Source organism: Acomys minous, assembly GCF_964271855.1.
Source record: "Acomys minous genome assembly, chromosome: 6".
NCBI classification, from domain to species: Eukaryota; Metazoa; Chordata; class Mammalia; order Rodentia; family Muridae; genus Acomys; species Acomys minous.
Window position 1 is genome coordinate 51,177,175 of NC_140487.1, and position 26,519 is coordinate 51,203,693.

The window sequence follows — 26,519 nt, forward strand, 5'->3', positions numbered from 1 at the left end:
AAAAAGGTTAACATGGAAAAGGTCACTAGTCAACTTAAAATATTGCATGTTTCCTTCAATTAAATAAAAAATAAACATTCATACATGTGGAGAGTTTAGGGTTACTAGGAAAAAAAACCTCTTGGGAACTGGGGTTTGGGGTGGGATAAAGAGTCTACAAGGGTGGCTGACTGGTTTGCAGCCATGCTCTTACTTTACACTAAGTCCCTTTAACACTAGCAGACGTTCCTGAAAGACAAGAGGAGCCGAAGAAAGTGAGTCGGCAGCGCAAAGGGCAGGAGCCACTGAGGAGCCCAAACTACACTGTGACCCTGGGAAGAACTGCTCGCGCCTTGTGGGCAGAGCTCGCAAAATCTCTTAACAATGTTTAAAACACAGTTTTAAGACAACATTCAGGAGAGAGTAGGGTGGACTCAGTTCCACCTCAGTTTGCTGAGGTTTGGCTCACACACCTTACACACCTGCCGTGCCACACACTTCTAACGTAGTTTGGTGAACTTCGGGGAATGGGTGCAGCTGTTGTCTGTTCTTCTAGCTGTCTGTCCCCAGAGCTCTACAATCACCGCCATCTCCTATCTCAGGTTCTTTCTATTCTACAGTTTTGTTTTTTTTTTTTCTTACAAGATTCAATAACATAAAATCTTTTTTCCTTTTTTCTTTCTTTCTTTTGAGACAGGGACTCTCTACATCTGTCCTGGAACTCACTATGTAGACCAGGCTGGCCTCTAACTCACAAAGCGCAGCCTATTCCCCCCTTTTTTTTAAGTTATATTTTCTGTCTGGATCCTGTATGTGTTACTGTACTCTATTCATTTTTGTGTGTGCTTGTGTCTCACTGAATGGAAACACCAATCACTAGCTGTTAGACACTTGTGTTGTCCTATGTTTAGGCTAATATGTATGCTGCTGCTACCAGTGGGGCGGGCAGTTGGGAGACAGAGCACTAATTCTTTTCTTTTCCATTTATTATTATTATTTTTCTTTTTTTACATATACATTTATACTATTACACATATGTATATATTACATATGTGTATATACTACATATGTATATACATATACACATATGTATACACTACCTACAGCAAGAAGAACCATGAACCAATCAGGAATTATATAAATGTTACACTCATAGTGTTTAGGCTATTTGTATTTGACATACTTGAAGAAAATATCTTTCCTATCTTGGTGAGCACTGATTTTTGTCCTTCGACAGGAATGGGAAAAGTCACAGGTTGACACTGCCAGGAGGCCAGAAATGCCAAAAGTGCTTTGGGGCTCTACTCCTTCCTAAATGGCTTTAGGGTTACTTCTCCAGAAGAGGGAATATTACAGCAGCTTGGCCCCTGAGTCCCATTTCCCTGGTAGCAGTACAAAAGTAAACACCAGATTTGCTAATCCATAGAAGTTAAATTACCATGTAAAAAAGTGGCTTTTTCAGTAGGGCAAAGTCAAAAGAATAGAATCCAAGTTAGGCCTCCTGCCCTTGGTGTAGAACAAAACTCACGTACTGCTGTCTCCTTTTAACCAATCCAATGGCTAGAGAGATGGTTCAGTGGTTAAGAGTACTAACCACTCTTCCAGAGGACAAGGTTTAGTTCCCAGCACCCACATGGCAGCTCACAACTGTTAGCTCTGTTCCTAGGGAGTTAGCGCCCTCTCCTGGCCTCCTTGGGCACCACTCACATGTGGTGCATACATATAAGGAAGCCAAGGCACCCATACATATGTGTGGTGGCCCATGTCTTTAATCTCAGGCACAGGCAGATCTCTGGGAGTTTGAGGGTCAGCCTGTTCTACATAGTGAGTTCCAGGACTGCAGGGCTATGTAGAGAACCCTTCGCACGCACACACGCACAGTAATCCAACTTGGCCTGTCATTCACATAGTTAAGAATGTACCCACCCCAGCACCCTAGCCTTCAGGACATCTGAGTCAACTGAAGATATGCTCAGGAGAGGAAATGATCAACTACCCTCACAGGTGAGAACGTACTTGTCCTTTCCAGAAGACCCCTCCTGATGTGGCTGTGTACAGAGTTTCCACCATATCATCCTGTGGAGGCTCTGCCATGTGGCCCACCCACTTTCCTGCGTCCTGACTTAGAGAAGTGTAACTTTTCCTTCTTTTATTTTTTTTAAATCTCTTTTTGGATACTGATCAAAGGCTGAGTATGTTTTCCGTGACATTTCCTGGGCTATCTCACTCATTCCATGAAGCTCTGAACCTCACTCCCTATCTCCCCTCCCCTCCACAATGGTGTGCCAAGCTGCACTACAAAAGTCATGGCCTCCTCCCTCCCTCTGCCCCCGTCTGCCTATTCTAAAGGAGCCATCAAGGTTTGCAGCTCACCTTCTCTGTTGTTTGCTCTCAGATTCAAATAAAACTGTCCTTGAGCCGCCTCCTGAGTCCATTTTTAAATTATTTTCTTATTAAGACTAAGAACCCAAAAAAAGAAACCTCAAGTTTCCCTGGTAACTCGACAGTCATTTGCATGCATGTCCTTATATCTTGGGTTGATGCCTAGGAATAGATTCCTAGGCAACAGAACACACCATATGTAACTTTTTCAGTTATTTATTTATTTTTCTAAAGAAACAAGGTCTTCAGCTTTCTGGGCCGAGGTGACCCTACCACTCCACGGCCTCCTGGATATTTGAGAAAACAAGAACTCATGATTGCACACGGCTTTCTGGGAAGCTGTCGCTGCTTTACGACACACTTACAGCACTTTATATTCATACTAAAAATATAAAGGCGCTCACGTTTCTCCATGTCCAACTCTTATCTTTCCTTTTAGTATTAACCATCTTGCACTATGGTGGTATCTCAGGGTGTGTTAACTGCCATTCTCATAATGCCTAATAATGTATGTATGCTCCTTACTCCAGCTAAATTAAATGGGGGGAAAATAGTAATATTATGTATGAAAATGTGTGTGTGCGCGTGTGTTTTATCTGCAGATGATTATCGTATGAAACTTCATTTAACATCATGGCCACTGTGAGAATTAGGTAGGATATCCATTTATATATAAGCAAAGGCCAGATAAGGGTGAATTACAAATGTAATGCAAAAAGCAACTACAAAATTGGAACAACTCATGCTAGTTTCAAATGTCTGTATGCTCTCTCTAAACACTGTATGGATGTTATAATTTCTTGTGCTAGCAACAACCAATCATCCTGCCTTTTAGAATACCTGTCACACATCCTGCATAGGAACTGGTATGAAATTTATTGGAGATATTATTTCACTAACAAAAGATGAAACTGATATCTGAATCCAAATGAAAGAGCCTCAACTCCAATGACCTTTGTGACTCATTAGGGGTGATCTTTCAGCACCCCTGTGGTGGTCTGAATGGAGAACAGCCCCCTTAGGTTCATATATTTGAACACTTGGTTCAAAGTTGGTAGAACTGTTTAGGAAGGACTGGGGGTGTGGCTTTCTTGGAGGAGGTGTGTAACTGGAGGTGGTGGGGGCAGTCTTTGAGGTCTCCAAATCCCAGGCCATTCCCAGTCAGTTCTCTGTGCCTCACACTTGTGGATCAAGATAAAGTTCTCAGCTACTACTGCTCCAGCACCATGCCTGCCTGACTGCTGCCATCCTTGCTGCTCTGACTGCCATATAGACGCTAGCACTCTAGAACCATGAGCCCCAAATCAAACTCTTTTATAAGTTGCCTTGGTCAAAGGGATTTATCACAGCAATTGAATAGTAACTAGACAGAACTTTGTACCAGGAGGTGGGTGTTGTTGTGACAGGTCTGATCACGCTGATTTGGGGACAAATGTGGAAAACTACACACTAGAAAAATAGCTGAATGCTGTGAACAGGGCTAAACAGGGAATCCTAGTAGAGCTCGGAAAAAAACAGTTCTGAGAATAAGGTGGACTATGGAGACCCAGTTGAAGAGGTTCCAGGAGGGAACAATATCAGCAGCTGGTCTAGAGACCGTTTCTATTATATTTTGGCAAAGAATGTGGCTGCCTTCTGCCCTTGTTATAAAGTTTTGATGGAGGAAAAACTGAAAAGCTTTGGACTAATTTCATTAGCAGAAGGGATTTCAAGAGAGCATAATATTATCTCAATAGTATGATTAGTAATTACTCTTATGCATGCCTACAACAACAACAACAACAACAACAACAACAAAAAACAAGCAGGGCAAAAAGTAATACAAAATAAACAAATTGAAGCAAAAAAAGAGCATTCAGCACTTTAACACTGGAATCAAGATTTGTGCCGAAAAAGATAAGGGGAGGCATCTGGAAGAAAGGGCCTGATGCCCACAGGGCAAGGCCACACCCTACAAAGCTTCCAACTTGTTAAAAGGAAATGCCTAAGGAATTTTCTGCTGCTCTGATAAAGTAAATCTTATGGAACAAAGAAAAGTTTATGAAAATGTAATTCAAGAAGGGAGCCACGCTCTATCCTGAGCAGGCAGCTGAACCTGGCAACATCAGCCATGTGTTCTGACTTTAGAATTATAAGGCAATATAGGAGTAAGGGTCTGTGGAATCTTCCTCCAGGGCTAAGGGAATCTGCTGAAACCATTGCATGAAGCTGCGAAAGTCAAGCCTGGATTGAATTAGAAACACCAGGATATTGGAAGCACCAGAGCAGCAGGATATCTGCCAGAGAAAAGTGTACAGGAAGTGGAACCAGGTTCAAGAGAGCAAAGCGTGCTGCAGTCAACAAAGCAAAAGGGGTAGAGGTGGCTAAGCCCTTTGACGTCAGACATGGAGTTGCGGGGTGTGGAGTTTGCACTGCTGAGTTTCAGCATTGCTTTTGTTCAGTGTGTCCTCACTATGCCCCTCTCCTCCCTATTGGGATAGTAATGTATATTCTGTGCCACTGTGTGTCTGAAATGTGTGATTTCCTTTTTGCTTTTACAGCAGGTTACAATTAAGATACTGCTTTGAATTTCAAAAAAAGGAAAAAAAACATGTTGGAAGTGTGAAGGGTTGGGGACTTTTAAAAGTAGTATAAATACATTTGGCACTGTCATAGAGCCACAACCTTAGGGGAATCATGGAGCGGAATATTGTGGTTTGACTGATAATATACCACACAGGCTCATATGTTTGAATTCTAGGTCCACAGTGGAACTGTTTGGGAAGGATTGGGAACTGCAGCCTTGATAGAGGAGATGTGATGACAGTTAGTTCTCACTGCCTCATGCTTTTGAATCAAGATGTAAGCTCGGGGCTGGAGAGATGGCTCAGTGGTTAAGCGCACCGCCTGCTCTTCCAAAAGGTCCTGAGTTCAATTCCCAGCAACCACATGGTGGGTCACAACCATCTATAATGTAACCTGATGCCCTCTTCTGGCCTATAAGCAGACAACACTGTATACATAATAAATAAATCTTTTTTAAAAAAATCTTTAAAAAAAAAAAAAAAAAGAATGTAAGCTCCAGCTAGCTACTGCTACAATGCCTGCCTGTGTATTAAACTCTTTCTTTTATAAGTTGCAAAGTCATGTGCTTTGTCATAGCAATTGAAAAGTCACTATGACATCATTATTCTAATACCAAACACAACAAAAAACAAAAACTACAGGTCAAAATCCCTGATGAACAACTGCAAAAATCCTCAATAAAATACATGTAAACTCAATACAGGCATATATCAAAAGACAATCCACTATAATCAAGTTAGCTTTATCCCGAAATTTTTGAAATGATTCACTCTACATTAAGTCACTAAATAAGTAATATAAATAGACTTAAAGAAAATAATCACATGATCATTTCAATAGATTCAGAAAGTCTTTCACAGAAATCCAACATGTTGTCACTATAAAAGTCCTAAAGAGAATAGGACTGGGGAAAACATGCCTCTGCATAATAAAGGCTATAAATGGCAAGCCCGCCGCTAACATTACCCTAAATGGAATAAAACTTGAAGCAATCCCTTTAAAATCAGGAACAGGACAGGGCTGCCCACTATCCACAACTGTTTTCAGAACAGTGCTACTGGAAGCTCTATCTGGAGCAATAAGACAAGAGATGGAAATTAAAAGTTATAAATAGGAAAAGAATAAATCAAATTATCCCTATTTGCAAACATATGATATAATAAACAAGAGAAAACAAAGACTCAACCGGAAAACATATATAAATGATCAATAATTTCACCGAAGACACAAGATACAAAATAACTACAAAAACCAATAGCTTTCCTACCCAACACCAAAACAGACATTCTCATTCACAAAAAGCCTCAAAGGAAATATAATATCTAGGAAGAAATCTAAACAAACAGGTGAAAGACTCTACAATGAAAACTTTAAATCTCTGAAAAAAGACACTGAAGAAGGCGCTAGAATGTGGAAAGACTCCCATACCCATGAATTTGTGGAATTGGTGCTGTGAAAATTATCATTCTATCCAAAGCAATTCACAGACTCAAAACACCACCAAGCAAAAGCCCCACAACAGTCTTCGCAGAAATAGAGAGGAGCATTCTAAAATTCATATGGGACTACAAAGGACCCCAGGTGGAAAAAGTAATCATAAGCAAACAAACAAACAAAAAACAAAAACAAAAACCAAACGACCACAACAAACAATGCTGAAGCAATTACCAGACCTACAGAACTACAGTAAAAAAAACAGTGCAGTACTGGGACAGAAACACATTTATCGACCAATATAACAACGCAGAAGACCCAAACAGAAGTACACACAACTACAACCATCTGAGATCTGACAACGCTGAGGAAGGGGGGGGGAGGAAACATTTTGCCCAAGGCATTCCATGGGCAGGCAAAAGCATTCCACCGAAGGGAGTAAATGAAGCTCTGCACCAACATGGTACACACAGCAGGAAAATAAAGAAAAGTCTATTATATACAGGCTACAAACAAATGACCCTTGGGAAACTGGGTATCCACATGTAGAAGAAAGAAATCCGGTCCATACAGAGCACCCTGAAGAAAAATGAACTCCAAATGGATCAAAGACAGCAATTTTAAACCTGAAATGTTGAAACTTCTAGGGGGAAAAAAAGCGTAGGCAGAACCATACAAAATAACTTCCGGATTGGAACTCCCACGTGCCCAGGAATTAGGCCACCAAGTGACAAGTGGGCCCTCAGAAAACTAAAAAGCTGTGCACAGCAAAGGAAACTGTCTAGAGATAAAGGCGAAAGATGGGGGCAAAATCCCTGCCAGATATCTATACATCTGACAGAGGGTTAATATACAAAGTATATAAGCAACTCAAAAATGGGCAAGAAAACAAATAATTGGGTTTTATTTTTCTTTTCTTTTCTTTTCCTTCCTTCCTTTCTTCCTTTCTTTCTTTCTTTTCCCCCAAGACAGGGTTTCTCTGTGTTATCTTGGCAGGCCTAGGCTCACTTTGTAGACTAGGCTGGCCTCGAACTCACAGCAATCCAACTGCCTCTGCCTCCCAAGATAATTGGGTTTTAAAATGGGCTAGGGATCTGAACAAAGTTCTGAAAAGAAAAAAATGGCTGGGAAATATTTCAAAAACTGATCATCATGCTTAGCAATTAGGGAAATGCAAATTGAAACTTAGCAATTTCATCTCACCCCCGTCAGAATGGCTAAGAAAAGGATTCTTTGAGGCACAGCTTGGGAAATACTGAGGCCAAAAAGTGTCTTTTATTCACAATAGGGTACACTTAGGAACGGCCGGCAGCTGTGACACCTACATAACACCTGCACAAGATCAAGCCGGTCAAAAACGCTTAGAGGGTAGGAAGCGATTCATGAACCTCACCTCCAAGTTCTCTAAAGTAGGGGCTATGGACAATGGTGCCTGGGGGCGGGGGGGGGGGGGAAGAGTCAGCTTTCTTTAACAGTGGACACTGCTAGGCCACCTATAGCCAATGGATGGTACCACACCCAGGACTATGTGGGTAGCGCAAACTGGACTTGATTTTTGTTGTTGTTTTTTGTTGTAAGACTGAGAGAACAAAGAAGCTGAGAGAGAATGTAGAAAGGTGGATGCAGACCTTGAGTGGGGGAAGACTGAGACGTGAACATGACGAAAGTACATTAAAGAAATTTTAAGTGAAATTCTGGCATTCTACAAAGCTCAAGAGTTAAAAAATGTAAAAACACAAAACTCAGAATAATATGGATTTAATAAAATATTGACATATGTACATAAAATACTACATAGATATACAGACATACAAATATAATATGTACTAGAGTACATACAGTATTTTATTGTATTTGTATTGAAAGGCATAACAAAATATACTGAGAGGGTAGACAAAGACAGTCTAAATAATGCAAACATTGCTAAATCAAGACTTGTAAATACACACATGTATACTATTTTAAAATGTGCATGTAAGCATTTTAAGAACCAATTAAAAGAAGTGAAAGTATTTTCCTCTAAAAAGTGGATCCCAACAGCAAGGCACGAAAGTTCCTAGCACCAATGTGATGGCTCACAGCAGGCTGTATCTATAGCTCCAGGAGATCCAATGGCCTTTTCCGGCATACATATGGTTCGTAGACCTACATGCAGGCAAAGCACCTCAGCTAACTACTCGGTGCTACTTAAACCAGGGTGATTGGAGGAGAAAGTGCAACCACTAATTTACTATGGCAGCATAGTCTCTTACAATAATCTATAAACATTTCCCTTACGCTCACAGATAAGTACAGTCTTTGCCCTCCATCAAAAAACAAACAACAAACCAACCAATCAATCAAAACAAACAAAAAACCCCTCTTTTTGCCACAGATGGAAACCACTACAGAAAACCACAACCAATCAAACTACAGAGTTGTGGAGCCCAGTCCCAATTACACAGCATCCACACAACACTCCCCGTACCTAAGGCTCGGGAAACACTGCAGAAGAGGGGTTGAAAAGACAGTAAAGATCGGGGAGTTTGCCTTGAGATATTGTGTCTCCTACTACAATCAGAAACTACACACATAAACTCTCACCAACATGGCTGTCCACCCATGAGCTGAACAAGGATGACACCAACGTGAACAGGGGAAACCCCACAAGGTCTCAACCCTAACAAAGAACTATAAATGAGATATGTAAATGAGATATGTAAATGAGAAACGTTGGAAGCAGGAGGCATGTCTCCTCTGGGGAGGGCACACCAGTGGCTGCCCAGTGCCAAATACTCAGCCCTAAAAATATCCATACAAGTAACTATATGGACTGAACAGGTTATATTTAGGAATACACATGCACATACATCTATAAATGCATATATGCATGCAATAGCAATCAGTGGAAAACGAAGCCATAAGTTTGAAGGAGAGCAGGCAGGGTTTCGATCCATAAGTGAATCCTGAAATAGAATATGGGCTATTAGTGTAGGGGGGTATGACCAGGGCGGGGCGGGGCAGGAGTAAAACAAAACAAAAACTACAACTCATTCACGGTACCACACACCAATGTTGAGTTTTATTGTTGTTGTTCAGACAAACAACACCATAGCAGTACAAAATGTTCACAGACAGGAAATTAGGTACTAGCCGCACAGGAACTCTGAATTCTGAGTAAGTTTTACAACTTTTTCAAATCTAAAAGTTATTCTACAATTAAAAATTAATGTGAAAAACATGCAAGTACTTCGTATATCTCTGTGTACAGCCAAAACCCAAAAGCTAAAAAAAAAAAAACTAAATAAAGGCCTCTTGCTTGGAAATGGAATAACAGAGCTGAGAGTAAAAAGGCTGAGGCGTGAGGCCATTGGCAGCTCCTCCGGGACTACAGGATTCCTCACACTGCCTGTGGGACACAGGAGAAGGGCAGTCTTTGACTTACAAATGAATGAAGCAGCATCACACTTGACCCACATCTCGCTAACTGTCCTACCTGGCAGAAGGCCAGACCTAGCATACTTGAGCTGACCTGGATTTTAGCAGCCCCAGGTGAGCTGTAAAACCTCAGCAGAGTCGAAAGCTCTCAGGGAAGTGATAGAGAATTGAGTTTTGATTCCACTGTTCTCACCTGCTCACATCCGGTCTTAACCCTGCCTTGGCATCCACTGAGTCTGAGGAACTAAGATAGAGACTTGAGGGATGCCACATACATACAGGACCTTGGCGAGACTAAGGCTGCCTCTCCTCACAAAACAGGATGGCCATGAGAAGCATGAAGCTGGCTCCAGGGACCTCTGAGGCTTTCTAACAACACACAGCAAGGCGCAGAAGTACCTAGCCTTCTTAGGTTTCCTCCATCACACTTTGTAATGAAACCACACACTTCTCTAACATTAAAGTATAGTACTCTTCAAGTTTAACCTTTTATGAACCAATATATCTTCCCAACTTCCTGAAAATTACAGAATCTCAAATGTCTTAGTTAGGATTTCTATTACTACTATGAAACACCATGACCAAAAAGCAAGTTAGGGGAAAAGGGGTTTATTTGGCTCACACTTCCATATTGAAGGAAGTCAGGACAGAAACGCAAACGGGGCAGGAACCTGGAGACAGGAGCTGATGCAGAAGCCCTGCAAGAGTGCTCTTTACTGGCCTGCTTCACCTGGCTTGCTGAGCCTGTCTTAAAGAACCCTGGACCACAAGCCGGGGGTAGGGGGTGGGGGGGGGGAGCAGCCACAATGGGCTGAGCCCGTTCCATCAATCACTAATTAATAAAGTGTCTTACAGTTCATCTCATGGAAGGATTTCTTCAACTGAGGCTCCTTCCTCTCTTGACAACTCTAGCTTGTGCCAAGCTGACACAGAGACTCAGCCAGGACATCACAAAAACAGCAGGAAAACACCTTTCTGGAGACCTCTGCACACACAGAACTAAGCATAGACATTATTCAATCCATATGGCATTCACAGTCCTTACTGGAAACTGAGTTGGAATGCTGGCCTCCAACTACCCACCTGTGCATGTGTTTTGTTTACCCCGCAGTAGTTTTAAGATATAGAAACTTAACATTAAAAAATTATATATACAATTCTATCTGAAAAACCACTTACTGAAAATCCGCCAACCGGAGTGATGGCCAAGTACCTGACACGTGTCTCCCAGAGCCACTCACTCCTCAGAATACACAGTGAGCTCGCCCTTCTACACACAGAGGCCACGGCCTGCTCCATGCTTTCCTTATCATAGTTCAGAATCCCCTGCCACATGTTCTTTACCCAACAGACTCTGCCTTCCTTGTTTTCATCAACCTTGTACTTAGGTTTACAATATTCCTCTCGGCACAAGATTACATCTCAAAACTTGGGAAATACGGTCCATAATTACCAGCATCTCTGGCTATAACACATTAGAAGTAAGATAAAAGCAACCAGCATATACTGTTGGTTCTGTAGTTGGACTTGAGGATAATGAAACCCTACAGTTCTGGCAGTACAGATGTTTCATCCCCACCTAGAAGGAACCTAGAGCGGCTCCCGTGGGGTAAGGTGCATGGAGACATAGGTACCTAGGAGCCTGGTGGCCTATGGGGCGTTGAAGTTGAAAAGTTTTGACTCTGGGGGAGGTACAAGTATTGTCCCAGCCTGTCTATTAAGGATATTCATTTGCAAAAGGTATGTCACCAAACAAGGAATAGTCCTGGCACACGGAGGCCTGATATTCCAAGTCATCCCCAAATGATCTGAAGTCTGACAAACCACAAAGGGCTAGTTTGTCATGGATGACACTTCATATTTACATATATCCAAGCTCATGAATCAAAGCTAAACTTACTCTTTTTACATATCAAAGCTAAGCTTACTATACACAGACATGAGGGGGGGGAAAGGTAGCAAAGGTTCTAACATTCACCCCACTCTCAGGGCAGGGTAGGTGATCTAGAAAAGAGATCTACCCCAAGGTGTCTGACAGGAGCATGATGGGTACACCAGTTAACACACAGCAGCGCAACCATGCACCTGGTACACACACACACACACACACACACACACACACACACTGAAGCTCATTCCTTTATAGTCAACACAGAATGAGAATATTCAATAAGAAATCTCCATTTTAAGAAAAGCCCCACATATTACCCTGCAGTTACAGCAGTTTGCTAGACCACACAAACCATCTATGGGCCGCCCACATCCAGAGCACAGTCACTGTGGATGACAGGGCAGGGTTACTACATGACCCAGGGCAGGGGGACCAACCAGGAAGCCATGCCCCAGGCCTTATTTCCCAGAAAAAGACAGGCCACAAAAAATGCCTATGCTTGTGGAAGAACCCAGGCACTCCTTTACTACATAATAAGGACAAGAGCTTCTGGAAGAAATCACTCCCTGACATAACACAACTGAGTCACAGAACCAAAGATACCAGAGCAGCTCAAGAGAGCCAGTCTCCTAAACTGCAGTTTGGTAACATGTGAGTGGGGTCAAATCACTGATCATGGCGTGAAAATCCCACTGTTGTAAAAAATTCCAGAAGGTGCAATAACCAAAAAAAAAAAAAAAAAAAATCAATTCAAAATGAGTTACATGGAGAATGCCAGGTATTTCTAGAAGCATTCCTCCTTGTATCACATTACTCCATTACAGCCTTAGCTCTGATCACACAACATGCCCAGTTTACACAGTGCTCACCCTCAAAATGCCAAGAAAAGAAACCACACACACCCTACTCAAATTCAAAAGTATGTTCTAAACTGCAACAAACTTACTGTATATGCAAACATTTCTGTTCTTATAAAAACAACTGCATTTAAAAAAAAAAACAAAGGTCTTTAAATTATTTTCCTATTGTCATTCCTCAGCATACAAAGATAGCTTTAGCTGATAATGTGTTAGCATGCTTGATTTTTTTTTAAACTACGTAGAGTTGCTATCTTAGGTTTCTATTGTTAAGAGACCATGACCAAGGCAACTTAGAGAAGATAGAGTTTATTTGGGGCTTACAGCTGCAGAGGTTTAGAGTCCATGACCATCATGGCAGGGAGCAGGCAGCAGGCAGGCAGGCATGGAGCCAGAGCAGCTTTCACAGGCTCAACACACTTTAAAAGTCCAAAGTCGAAGTCTTTCCTGAGACCCAAGGCAATCTCTTAGTTGTAACCCCCTGTGAAATCAGAATCAAAAGCAAATTACATACTTCCAACATACGCAGCACACGGAACCAAACATTTACCATTCCAGAAGAGAGGAATGGGGACATCCTGAGCAAATACCAGACCATAAAGCAAGACTGAAAGTCAGCAAGGCAACCTCTAAATCCTGTCGATCCAAGTCGGGTGCCAGGGGGCTTAGATGGCTCCGCCCTTCCAGCTTTGCTGACTGCATCAAAATTCTCTCTCTCTTGGGATGCTTCCACTCCAAGTAAGTAGTTAATTCTCTGTAGCAGATGTCTCAAAGCTCTGGGGTTTCCAATGCAACGTAGGCTTCATTTTCACACAATGGTACCTCAGGGCCTCCATCCAGGTAATGCCTGCAAGCATCTGGCCTGGATGGCTCTCCTTAACCACAGAGAAGGATTCCACCACTCACTAACGACTCTAAAGCTAGAACCACTCGGCAGACATTGCCAAGTTCAGCTGCCTGCTAGGGATGCAGTCTGGCCCCTTCTTGGATTATATGTGCATAAACTTTCTCTTATTGCTTTCTTTTGTTGTAGAACAGAAAATTCTTCAGGTATTTCCTTTTTTTTTTATAAATGGGAGGCTTTGCCCCAGTGGGGTTTTGCCCTGAGGGCACCATTCCCTTAATTCCATCGCACATCTGTCCTCTCGTTTCTCTTTCACCACAAGCCTTGGCTCAAGTATTACATTTTCTAGTGTTGTTTTGCACTCCAAATTGTATGTTTTGTATTTATTTTTGCCCTGCTTGCTCTTTGTCATTATACAGCAACATAAGAGTGACTGCTAGTAACTACAGAACTGAGTCAACATTAGGCTGTCTTGAAACCTCCTCTGTCAACAGAATTAGTCCAAAACTGTTCAACTTAGTTCAGGCAGACTTGTAGGACAGGGGTAAAAAGCAACCACATTATTTGCTAAGATATCACAAGTATGGTCTCCGGCTTAGTTGCTATTATTTTCTCCCCTCTGAAACATCTGGAGCTGGGCCTCCGTAGTCCACATTGCTCTCAGCATTACTGTCTTTCAAGCTCCAATTAAGATGGCCCTAGAACCGCTTTCCCAATCCAAAATCCGAAAGTATCCTATGTTCTTTCAAAGGAAAATAAGAAAACAAAACAGAATGTTCAAGGCTGTCAACACACTAGTCTCCTATAACGAACTTCTTTCTGTCTTAGTTACTTTTCTAATTTCTGTAATGAGGCACCATGTCAAGGTAACATAAGGAAAAGCATTTATTTGGGGTTTATTTAGAGTGTGAGTCCATGATTATCATGGAAGGTGGCACAGCCTTATCTAATGGAAACAGTGAAAGTCATAAAGTTAGCACAGCTCTTGACAAAGATCTAGCAAAGCTGAGCCGTATAACGCAGGCGCCATTGTGTTGTGCTTCACTTTTGGTCTTGATCTCCATGTGTTGCTTACTTGGGGGCTTTTAATATTTGTACCAACTCCAGGATACTGAATTGATGGAAAATTTCTTAGGAATTATTCATGCTTCCTCCCAGGAATACTGATTCTACGCTTCTAGAGGAAAGTCCTTAACATAACACCCCTCCTGCTTTTAGGGGAGAGACAGCCTTATCTGGTCCTACCTGAGGTCTTCCTTACACCCTGGAGATTGTGACTTAAATAAAGATGCCAGAGACCTCCATATGAGGCTCTGACTCCAAGATAATCTTGGCACATCTGCCCCTGCACGTACTCAGGACCAAGATAATCAGAACAGAGTAAACTTAAAAAAGGTAAACAAGATTGATGAGTGGGCTAGAGCAGATCAGGTTAAAAGCCTCTTCCTACTAAACACTCAGGTGATTACATGCCATTTTGGGGGCCACTGGGGGCCGCATATGGTATGCTCTGCTATGAAAAGATACAGCAACAAAGTTAGATTGGCTGGAGTTATTTCGGCCCTACACTGGGACTTACACTGATGAACGAAGAATGATGTGAATAAATGATAAAAGAATGAAGTATTACACCCTCCCTTTCTTCGAAAAGTTAGCTTGTGCAGAACCACTCTATTGTATGATCAAGGAACAAAAGAACACCAAGATTAGACATATAAATAAATCCTACAAAGACATAAACATTATATTATGACAGAAATTGAATAGTAAGTATGGCAGCTTTGGCCTGAAGATTTTTCTTGGGACTAGTAACAATTAACGCTTTGACCGTTAAGAGTTAATAACATGGGGCTGGAGAGGTGGCCCTGTGGTTGAGAGCACTGGCTGCTCTTCTAGAAGACCAGACTTCAATTCCCAGCACCCACACGGTGGCTCACAATTGTTTGTAACTCCAGTTCCAGGGGGCACAAACACAGACATACCTACAGGCAAAACACCAATGTAGATAAAGAAAAAATTAGTTCTTTTTTTAAAAAAAAGTTAGTAATATACTGCTCAAAACATGACAATCTCCTTGAGCTGGAGATTTTCTTTCTAGTGCCCCTGAAACCAAAGAACCACCAGGCTGAGAGAGGGCTGCCATGCTTTGGCAAAATATGCCTCTAGATGCTCAAAAGTTGGGTTGTGGGGTTGATGAGGAAAATGACTGTAAAAGATACCTCTGTTCTGTCATGGTTTATCAGTGATGACTAAACTTCTGACCAAGAGGAAGTTAAAACGCATATACGGGGACAATAACGATATGCTCTATGTTTTGGAACATCATGCATCTACCCACTGCCTACTGAGTTCTGTATAAATAAAGAAGTGCTCTGAGTGCCAGGCAGTCAGGATGCAAGAGTCCCCAACCCCCATGCCTGACTCACTTCTCCCCTGCTGACCTCTTATCTCCTCTGCAGGACCTGGCTATTACCAGGGCTGGTAGGTGTGTCCTTACTGGAAAGTATGTCTCTGGTGCTGAGCTTTGAGGCTTCAAAACCCCACGCTAGGCCCAACAGCTCTCTGCCTGACACATGTAGATCAGGCTGTGGCTCTCAGATACTGCTCCAGCACCATGCCTACCTGAGGCCACTCTTCCCATCATGATGACCATGAACTAACCCTCTGAAATATAAGTCAGCCCCCTTCAAGATGCTTTATTTTAAGAGTTTCCTTGGTCAAGGCCTCACTTCACAGCAACAAATAATAATCAAGATAGGAAGAAAGCAAAGCAGGCAAGCCATTGGGTACAAGACAGGAAGCAGCACTCCTCCATGGCTTCTGCTTTAGTGCCTGCCTCCAGGCTTCTGCCTTGAGATCCTGTCTTGACTTTCCTAGGTGAAGGAAGTAAAGGAAATAAACCCCTGGTTAGTTCACAGGCAATTCCACTAGACAGACTTTCCACTAGACTTTCCGGGACCTAGCAACCTGTGACATCACCTTCTGCAGCCACCGCCAGGTGTGTGCTGGATAAAAAGGAGCCTATCCACTCAGTTTCCCCCCACCCCTCTCCATTTCTCTCCCCCTGTCTGTCTGTCTATCTGTCTGTCTCTCTGTCTCTGTCTGTGTCTGTCTGTCTGTCTGTCTGTCTGTCTGTCTGTCTGTCTGTCTCTCTCTCTCTCTCTCTCTCTCTCTCTCTCTCTCTCTCTCTCTCTCTCTCTCTCTCCCCCTCCCTCCCTCCATTTCTCTCCCTCTGTCTGCCTCTCTCTCGCTCTGTCATGAGTGCCCTCCCTTTTCTACTCTCTTTCCCCTTCCCCACAATAAATCTCCTTTCAAACCATATCTGTTGCTTGGCACATTTATCATAAATTATAACACCCTTCTCTCCCCCCCCCCTCTCCAAGTTGCTTTTGACTGTGGTCTTTATCACAACAATAAAAACCCTAAGACATTCAAAGAGCAAAACGAATGGCCATAAAAATAATATATACGTTTCATAGTTGCTGCAATTTTCAAGTATAAATAGATATTTGTTACAATAAAATTCTTTAGGAAATGTAGCCCAAAGACTTAAGGGGATGTGATTAGATTTCCATCTAGTATAAAAGATATTTATGTATGCTCAAAGGAATAATAATCAGTATCAAATTACTTATAGTAGTTAGACTCCACTGAATATATTAGAAGATTAATGTTATAATTTTACTTCATATTTTATGATACTTGAGAAATAAAAACCACTGTAATTCTTTAAAACCAACAATAAAAGGTTGCATATTCATTCTAAAACAATGTTAAAGTAGTACAGATTTTGGAAAATTCATAAGAGAATATAACAAATGTGGATACCTTCTATGTCAAAGAAGAGGGTTCCAGAGAAAATGGAAACATAAGGAGAGAGAGAATAGAAAGGAAATTAGGGCTGTTTGCATGGGCATGGATGTGGAGTTACTCTTTTGGATCATGGGCAACTTACCAGAAGCACAACTTTTAAATAAAGAATTACCTGGAGCATTCTTTTGTAGGTAGACAGCTGATCTTGGTAAGGACAGGGGCATAACACCCTTGCTTGGGAATTGCTGTAACATTCACAATCTCACTTTTTTACATTTTATTTTTATCTTTAATCATGTGTATATAGGGGGGATCACATGAAAATAGCAGATTCCCTGGAGCTGGAGCTAAAAGCAACCATTATCCACCCAGGTGGGTACTGGGAATCAAACTCTCTGGTTGGCTGCCTTAACTGAGCTGTGTCTCTCTGGCTCCCTTTCAGAATCTCTTAATCCAACCTGTGAAACCAGCTAAATTCCAGGTGGGGATGTTCCAAAGAACTCTGTCAAAGCCAAGCACTTCTCTTTTTACAGATGAATCAACTGAGTTAGTGAGTGAGTGTGAACTTAAATCCACAACTTATCCATACATTCTCAGCTAGCCCACGAAGAGCCAACAGCCTATATAACATAATCACAATGCCATCCAGACATGGGAGGCAAACACCAAACAGACATTTCCTGTGTGACAGGTAAGTAATTTCAATTACAAAATAATAGCCCACTTCTCACTAACATTTAGTTTCATAACCAAACTGACCACAGGGTCCCAAGAAATGAACAGAAAAGTAAGCTTACGGATATCCTAAGATGCAACACTACATTGTAGTTAGTGAAGAGACAAGAAGAATCTGGTAGCTAAGTTCTGCCTGCAAGGGTCCAATAGGTACCCATGGAGCGTGATATTTAAATAAAGACTAAAGAAGTTGAAAGGGGGATGGGATTGATGACTAGAACAAATAATTGGGGAGAAGATGGGGGGACACTCACTATGAATATTTTGCACGTTCAGCAAATGCTTCAGGAATTGCAGGCAGATTGCACAGGCACCCCCTCTTCAGAGCCTTCTTACTTGCCTCCCTCCTATCATAGCCTTGCCCACCTCCTGTCCCAGGATTACTTAGACATTTATCTATTCTCTCATTCAAATATTTGCTAAGTCTCTATTATGTGCCAAGTACTGTATGTATATATATATATATATATATATATATATATATATTTTTTTTTTTTTTTTTGATGGCACTGAGAATAAACCTCTAGGCTGTACCTCTAGGCTACATCCCCAGTCTCCTAAGATAGTTCAGCCAATAAAAGGCTTATATGGTGGAAAATAAATTCCAACATATTTTGAAGCTGATATGTACCAGGAAGGAAAGGAGTTGATTGAAAAGACAATGGTAGCTGGGAGGCCAACTGGGATGGAGGTTTTTTTGGGTGGTAAAGACAGCCACACTGACAAGGGGACATTTGAGAGACTTCCCAGAGAGAACACAATTAAAGTGCTAGGAATTATATGCACCATGAATCTAATTAAGTGGCTAGCCATGACTGTAACCCTCTTTTTGCTGTGTATGTCACGCTCATCTATACTCCCAGGTAGCCTTCATCACCTGTACAAACTAAAGGAAATCAAAGGCCAACTAGACGACCCACCCCCGACCCCCGACCCCCAACCCCCGACCCCTGACCCTAACCCCACTCCCTGCTCTGGCCAATGTTCCTGATTCCCAGGCCACAGTCCTTTTGTATTTCAAAGCAATGCCTTTACTACATGTGTCATCGGCTCATCCATCTTTGCCATGTGTTTTCTCACCTATGGCCACCCAGCCTTCCCAGGAGCTTCCAGAGATAAACCTGGTGGCTTTTCCCTTTGGATAGGCTTGTTGCTAGGATTTTAAATATTTGTTGAAGTAGGACACTTGAAAATGTTATTTTTAGGAAATTCACAGGTTCCAATTCCAGGGCATGAAACACTTGACGAACAACAACAAAAATGACTCACTCAGAAACAACTAGGTTCTTATTTTGAGATTTCCAAGCAGGAAAATAGATAGAACTACAGAAAAGCACTCAATAATCTTTCATTTTCTTAACTTCAAAAGACAACACTCACTTCCTCACCCCCTTTTCTCTCAGGGATGACCACCCTTTCTTCCTGGCCAAGAACAGCTGTTCTGGGAGGAAAGAATCAGAAAGATGGTGAAGCTGGTCCCACCTAAGAAGTGAGTTCATGGTGCTGTCAACAAACATGGATGGACTTACAGGCTTGCACTGGTGAATCATATTAAACCATATACTATTGGACTGGGAGTGTACAGCGCAGAGATACAGCATATGCCAGGCATGCACAAGGCCATTCCCAAGGCAAAATACTGGGAAAAATAAATAGACACATAAATAAAAGTTAAAAAGTATATATTTCAGGGAGGACAGAATCCTTCTAGCAAAGACTAAATGCATTCGTAGAGTGTCACCAACTTAACTCCTATAAAGAGAATGCAGTGAAACAATGTACCAGGAGGAAAAGTCCCAGGGAGGTGCAATCAGCTTTTTAGTTTGTTTCTGCTGTTTACTGTGGCCCAGAGAAGGCCACTGGAAATTGTCCCACCAGCACTAGCAGGTGCTTGAATCTGGTTCTCTTCTCCTACAAGGAGGTCTTGGGAGCCAGACAGGAAAACTAAAGCCTTAGTATCTGAGGATTCAAAAGGGACTTTTAGCTTCTTCCATTCGCAGGAATCAGCATGTGACGGACATATAGAGCATGCTACCTCTCTGATACACATTTTTCCTTGTAATTAACCAGGTGGTAGCCGGTGACTGTGAGGTCTGGGGAGCATAAGATAAGGACTCCCACTAGCTGATGACATTAATTCACAGGAAACTAAACTAGGGGGAAGAGTGGTTCCAGGAAATGACCTTCAAGGTGCATCCGTGAGGTAGGGCAGTGTTGTCAGCTGACTCTTCCTGCTTTAAGTTCTGAAATCCAGCTTTCCTGAGATGTTCCTGCTGATGCCTGCTATCCAGTCCACAACCAGCTTTCCTCTCTGAAATGTCACACTGCAGTGCTAAATTGGATTATCCTTCTAAGGAGGGCTGACTTAGTTTTTCTGGAGTTCTGGTGGTTTGCCTGCATGTTGGAAATGCACACCTCTACAACGCTCTCTGGGCTAACGCAAGGGGTATGCTGCCTCCATGTTCCCACGCAAGCTGACTTCAGAAGCAGTGGAAGACCGTGGCAGTGGAACAAAGAACCAGGTGCCTGACTTTATACCTCGACTCCCGCTCACTTAACAACAGACAGGCCTGAGACAAATTACACAATATCTCGCACTTGAAATAACCATGAGCTCGAGGATAATTGCTAAGATGAATCACGAGTTAGCATTTGTAAAGTGCTCAGAGCAGGACTTGGTGATAGAGTAAATTATTCTATAAAAAGAAGTCAGAGCAGGACAGAAAAGCCCTCTTCAAGCTGTCAGGATTCGCTCTCTCTATTCAAGGATATTTCACTAATAAAACTCCTAAGCATGATCTTCGACAGCACTCATTGATGAAAGGTGGCCAGCAGGCAGAAATGGGACATCCATGGCCACACAGGTCATTACAGATGTTCAAGGCCAATTAGAAAACAAACTCTCACACTGAAACCATCTCAAGTAACACAAAGAAACAGAAGCAGATGCCCCAAGTGTCAGTCATCAGAAACTGGAGCCATGAGAGGCCTCCCCCAGCTGTTTTCACGGCCTCAGAAGGGACCCTGTGCCCCCACATATGCTCTGTAACTGTAACTGCACATTTAAGCACTTGACAAGGACCATCAAAAGCATCACAGTACAAGTATGCACAAAGCAGACAGTTAAAGATGAAACGGCCTCATAAAACCTCACATTAAACCTCACATTAAACTTGCATATGATAAATTGTTAAGAAATTCTTTTGTTGTTGTTTTTGTTTTGTTGTTGTTGTTTTTGAGAGAGGGGGGCAGGGGTGGCTTCTCTTTATAGCCCTAGCTATCCAGGAACTCTCTGGATCACAACTCTCTACCAGAAGTCAGGACGAAGACGGTTGGCATGTATAAATGGGCTACCTAGAAATCAAATGTTAGCAGTCTCCACATAGGGAAATTTGTGAAAGCATAAGAGCTCTGCCTTTGAGGGCCTTTCAACCCTTTCAAAGAAGTTTTCACTTTCCTGTTAAGGTAAAATATCCCAACCAGACATGGTGACCCTCGCTGTAATCACAGCATGTGGGAAACTGAGGCCTGGGCTACATAGGAAGATGCTGTCTTAAAAACGCAATCAGGAACTAGATAGAGTACCTGCCTAGCATGTGTAAGAAGCCCTAGGTTCAAATGCCAGCAGCTAAAAAAAATAAAATTAATTACATGAACAAATGCAGCAATGCAGCTCAAGGTCCAGTGCCTTGTTTGATATGATGTTCAAGACACTGGGGTCCTGAGTTCCATTCCTGACCCTCGAGAAAAGTTCCTATGCAAAGAAACAGATTACAAGATAGAACAAAGCCTTCTACAGACAGATCCCTAGCAGGCTGGCAGACAAGGAAAAGAGGATTAATAAGTATTTTGACTTGAACATGTGACTTCCTGGTCCTTCTCCCTCACCAAGACTAGTGAACTTTTTCCTCCCACAAAGGGGTGGATAGGTGGGAGGGGGGATGTTTCCTATAGTAAGGACCAATCAGCTTCCCTTTCTTTGTCTGTATTGTCCAATCTCCTGTAGGAGCCAAATCAGCCAATTAAGAGGGAAAGTGGGAAGTTATCCCATTCCCCAAACGTAAAAGTTTTAGCCTGCCCCCCCTCCCTCTCTCCCTCTCTCTCCCTCCCTCCCTTCCTCTCCTCTCTCTCTCCCTCCCTCCAGTCTTCTCTTCCCCTCTCCTTTCCCTGTGTGTATTTTTGCTTGCAATAACACCAGGACGGTGCTGAGACCTTGTTTTTGCTAACTCCTTATTCTTTAAATCAGCAGAGAAAAAGCGTCTGTTCCCACAACTCTAGACAACCTCACCATGACGGCATCAAACCAACAAAGCAGTAAATTAGAAGTTGAAAATAAATACAAACTGACAGCAAGCAACAATCATAGCTTATCATATTTGAGGTTACTTTTGGTTCTTCCCCGCGTGCCCCCCCCCAAAAAAAAGCTTATTCAGTTGACTCAGTTTGAAGGCTTGTCCACTTCCAGCCCTAGAGTGTTGGCATGTCTGGCAAGTCTCTCCTGTTCACTTCCTCGATAAAAATCATTGGAATAAAAAAAAAAAAAAGATAGAAGAGAAAAACAGCAAAACAACACCGTTTTAAAAGTGCTTTGAATCAGCCTTGAAGGATACACACAAAGCTAGGTAGAAGACAGGCACAAACATAGAAACAAGAGAACACTAGATAGTCTTATCAAGTGCTACACACACACACACACACACACACACACACACACACACACACACACACGAGATGATCAGATTACAAAAAATTGGCAGAGATATGTTAAAGTAAACGCACGTTTGTTTTTGTAAACAGTGGTCCCTGGTCCCCTTTTCCCACAGCACTCAATGTAGAATCATGACCCACAGGGTCTGGGTCCTAAGCTTTTGAAAATCTTAACAAGTGGGAAGAAAGCCAGATATGGCACTTCCTCAAAAAACCCTCAATGTTCAATAAATGAGAAATTTCGAAGAAAGGCCAGTAATCTTTGCTCCGTTTCTGAACTTGGAGCGTGGAGAAACTGGTCCACTAACCTTCCTTTCAAAAGACTTTGCCTCCAGCATCTCTGAGTATATGTCCTTCCCAGCACTGCTACCACCCCAAGCAAGGAAGTTTACAGGTCTCTAAGGCAGGGAGGTGATAGTCAGGGGGTACCATCACCCACGAACACTGACTTTATTAACGCAAAATTCTTTCAAAATTCTGAGACTGTGGGAGTGTGAACAAACCCTCAAACCCGAATCCAGATCTTACACACCAATAGCCCACTATTTTGTCTTTGAATGAACCCTCTCGAGCAGAAAAGGGCGGCTCGCGTCACAGGATGTCGCAGTTCAGTATACCACAGCCCAGGTCTAACCCTGGCTGTGCATTGGCGGCACCTCCACCCACCCTCAAGTTCCCGCGGCTTCACCGCAGCCCACCCACTACTCAAGCTCCCCGTATAATTTTTCTCCTCCCCTCCAAAAGCCTGCTCTTCGCCTCTAAAAGCAGAACCATCCCTCTCCCTCCTACCAGCTGCGGGAGGCGCCGCCCCAGGCCCTGTGCGGCGGGGAGCGCGTGTGGACACGCACAAAGGTCCCTCCCCAGAGCGGCAAAGCCCACACACACACAAAAAGCGGGGCGCAGACAGGAGAGGGCGGCGCGCCAGCAGTGCTGGGGGTCCCTGCACTAGGCCCCTCCGCCGCCCCCCACCGCAGATTCGCGAGCGCCACCACTGCCCTTCCTGCGTCCCGGCTCCTGGAGGCGCGGGGAGCCGGCGGCCCTACCTCCACCAGCAGCCCGAGCAGGAGCGCCGCCACCCTGCCGAGACAGCGGCTCATGGTTCCCGCGGGGCCCGTCCGAAGCCCAGCTGTAGGGCGGGCTCAGGGTCGTTCCACCCCGGGGCGAGCGTGCGGACCCCGGGGAAGGCAACGGACGCCCGCGGAAGGGCGCTTGGCGAGCTAGCAGAGCTGGAGGACGTGCCGGGCCGCCCTCGCCGCGCGCCCCCGACCCAGCGCACGGGCGCGCGCTCGCGGGCGGTCTGTGGAGCGCGCTGCGGGACGCGGAGACAACAGGCTGGCTTGAGGAGACTGCTAGGTGTCTCTTCTCCCTGAGGAGACCATCTTGTCTCGTCTCCATCGTTCTGGGAAGGTTTTTAAAGGTCACTGGGTTTGCGGGGCGGGGGTGATGGATAAGGATGAGCCCAGGGATGGGCCTTCCCGAAGTTTCTACTCTTCAAGAGACATTCTCACTATGGTGCTTGCAGGTAGGTGGGTGGTGCACCCAGTCCCAGCATGATGAGATGGACGGTTAAACCGCAAGGAAAGGACAGCTGGCTGCAAAAGGTTGCTGTAGGTTTATGCCAACCCACATCTTTCTGCCAGGCTCTGCTAGGACCACACCTTTGAAGTAGGCGCTTTAACCATAGAGAACTGATGCTGACTGTAGTGTCCACTCTTACTTCCTCTCAGACACTGTGTAGACCTCCACCCCACACCCGTCCTCCCCCTCCTCTTCCGCCTTCCACAACAAGGTTCAGATGCCACCTTATTCATGAAATGACTGAAACATTGGTTGAAATTGTAAGATATGGCAGACCTGAGCCGGAGGCCAGATGTGTAAAAGTGGACAAGAAAACATCTCATAAAGAGTCTTGAGAACGATCTAATTTAAACAACTATGGTACAGGATGCTAAGTGTCGATATTAGAAAATAGAATTGCTTAAGTTCAGGGAGATCTCTAAGCAGGCAGCAGTGCTTGCCAGGTAAGCCTACAGTTGAGAGTTCCTCTCTGGGAAGTGAACACGGAAACAGAATCATCTCGTTGTACCACATGGCCACATGACATACAATGCGTGCCTTCACACAAACACACCTCACACACACATACACTCACAATAGTGAATTAAATACTTTTTAATAACTACGGTTGGGTAAATGACAGAACCACCTCTAACTGGACATGGAAAGAAGTTTAGGAAAACAGATCTTTCACTAGGCAAGTCTTAAATACTTGGCCAACTTTAAGTCCATGGACTTATTTGATTAATATAGAGCAGGCACCATGAACCCCCAGTTGTTACAACTGGCAAGCAAAGCAGGGAAAAATGGAATCATGGTTACCCTAAATTCCATGTTCCAACACAACAATAGTTTCATAAAGTTATATAAGTAACAGAATAAAGTTTAAAAAAGCAAGATCTTTGGTGGATTCATTAAAAAGGTAGGTTACAGGAAAGCACTGAAATCTCTGCTTTGGCCCCGATGATGTTCTTAGCTTTTCTGTCACTCGAAGTAGTTTCTTTTTGGAGAATTTTTGTGTGGACACAGGACTGACTCAAAGCCTGCAAAGGACCGTTGGGCTGTGGTAACTTTGACTTCTTTGCAATTTTTTTTGGCTAATTAATTAAAATATTTTAATCCCCCTCCAATTGCCCCCCTACTCCCTCTCAAATATATAATCTCTTTTTCACTCAGTATTGTTATAGTTTATGCATACACCCATCTTTAGTGCGATATGTTATATAGCATATTGAGTCCATTTAGTGTTGCTCATATGAACACATTTAGAGGTCACTCACTGCCCGGGACTGGATAACCTAAACAGGGCTTGTTCCCGGAGAAAACTCATACTCTCTCTCTTAGCAACCATTAATTGCCTGTAGCTCTTTATCTAAGAGAGCTGCCTTATGACACACCTCCTTCCAGTTGTCATGGCTTCTGGTTCTTATTTTGGGCAACCTACTGTTGGTTGCCCATAGGTACATCAATGCCCCTTATTTCCCATGTCACCATTCAGATCACGTATACCCTCCATTTGCCTCCCTATTGCTTTCCCATCCCCACCTTAGCAATGGCCCCTTTCAACTAACCTAGTTTCTGCCGTTACTCCAGGTTACATGCTCACATCTGAAGAATTGGAGCTAGAGTCTCAAATGAGAGAGAAATTGCAATGTTTGTACTACTTGGTCTAGGTAACCTTATTCAATGTGACCTTTTCTAGGCCTATATTATTTTTTAGTTCATTCTTTTTTGTTGAAATATTTTCTTTTTTACATGTACATTTATATTATTACACATATATACAATAAGCTACCTACAGCAAGAAGAGCCATGAAATAATCAGGAATTATATTAATGTTGCATTCATAGTGTTTTTGGCTATTTGTATTTGGCAACCTTGAAGAAAACATCTGTACCATCTTGGTGGATCTAAATTCCTGAATGTAAATCAATATCTATTATAACTCATCTCTATCAATTTAAATGTATCTAGACCTAAAAACATCTTAACCCCTAAACAACTAAGTTTAGTTGTAAAACCAAACTATTTGGTCTTCAACCCCATCAGAGATTTGAGAAGGAATAAAACTATTCACCTGAATAAACAAGAAGTGATTTATTTTCCTCATAGGCATCTATTATTTTTATCATCTGAGATTTAAAGTCTTCTTCTTACACTTTGTGGTGGTTCGTATCTCCAGGACTCACTGGTTTCCAGCTCTGCGTTTTGTTGCATGTCATCTTGTGCTGGCCTCTAGGCATTTGGTTGTTTCTGGTGTTAGTTAGCAGGCCTAGAGGTTCCTCCAATGGGGTCGCTGTCTCTGTCCCATGTGGGCCAGGCATATTGGAAGCAAGC

The 26,519-nt window shown here is 43.0% G+C and overlaps 1 protein-coding gene across 2 annotated transcripts in view; it reads right to left on the bottom strand.

Annotated features, from left to right (window-relative positions):
* The window catches only part of VOPP1 (VOPP1 WW domain binding protein), a 63,813-nt gene extending 39,921 nt beyond the window's left edge, over positions 1-23,892 (bottom strand). Inside the window, exons 1-2 of one of the 2 annotated variants that reach the window (XM_084787324.1) lie at positions 23,668-23,892; positions 12,850-13,006 (exon numbers count right to left, since the gene is read on the bottom strand). Coding sequence is in view for 1 of the 2 variants with exons in the window: in XM_084787323.1 (XP_084643449.1) it covers positions 23,668-23,721 (54 nt within the window). In the remaining variant the exon portion in view is untranslated. The remainder of the gene's footprint in view (positions 1-12,849; positions 13,007-23,667) is intronic. The other variant, XM_084787323.1, reaches the window with a different exon arrangement.
* Between the last annotated feature and the right edge of the window lie 2,627 nt (positions 23,893-26,519).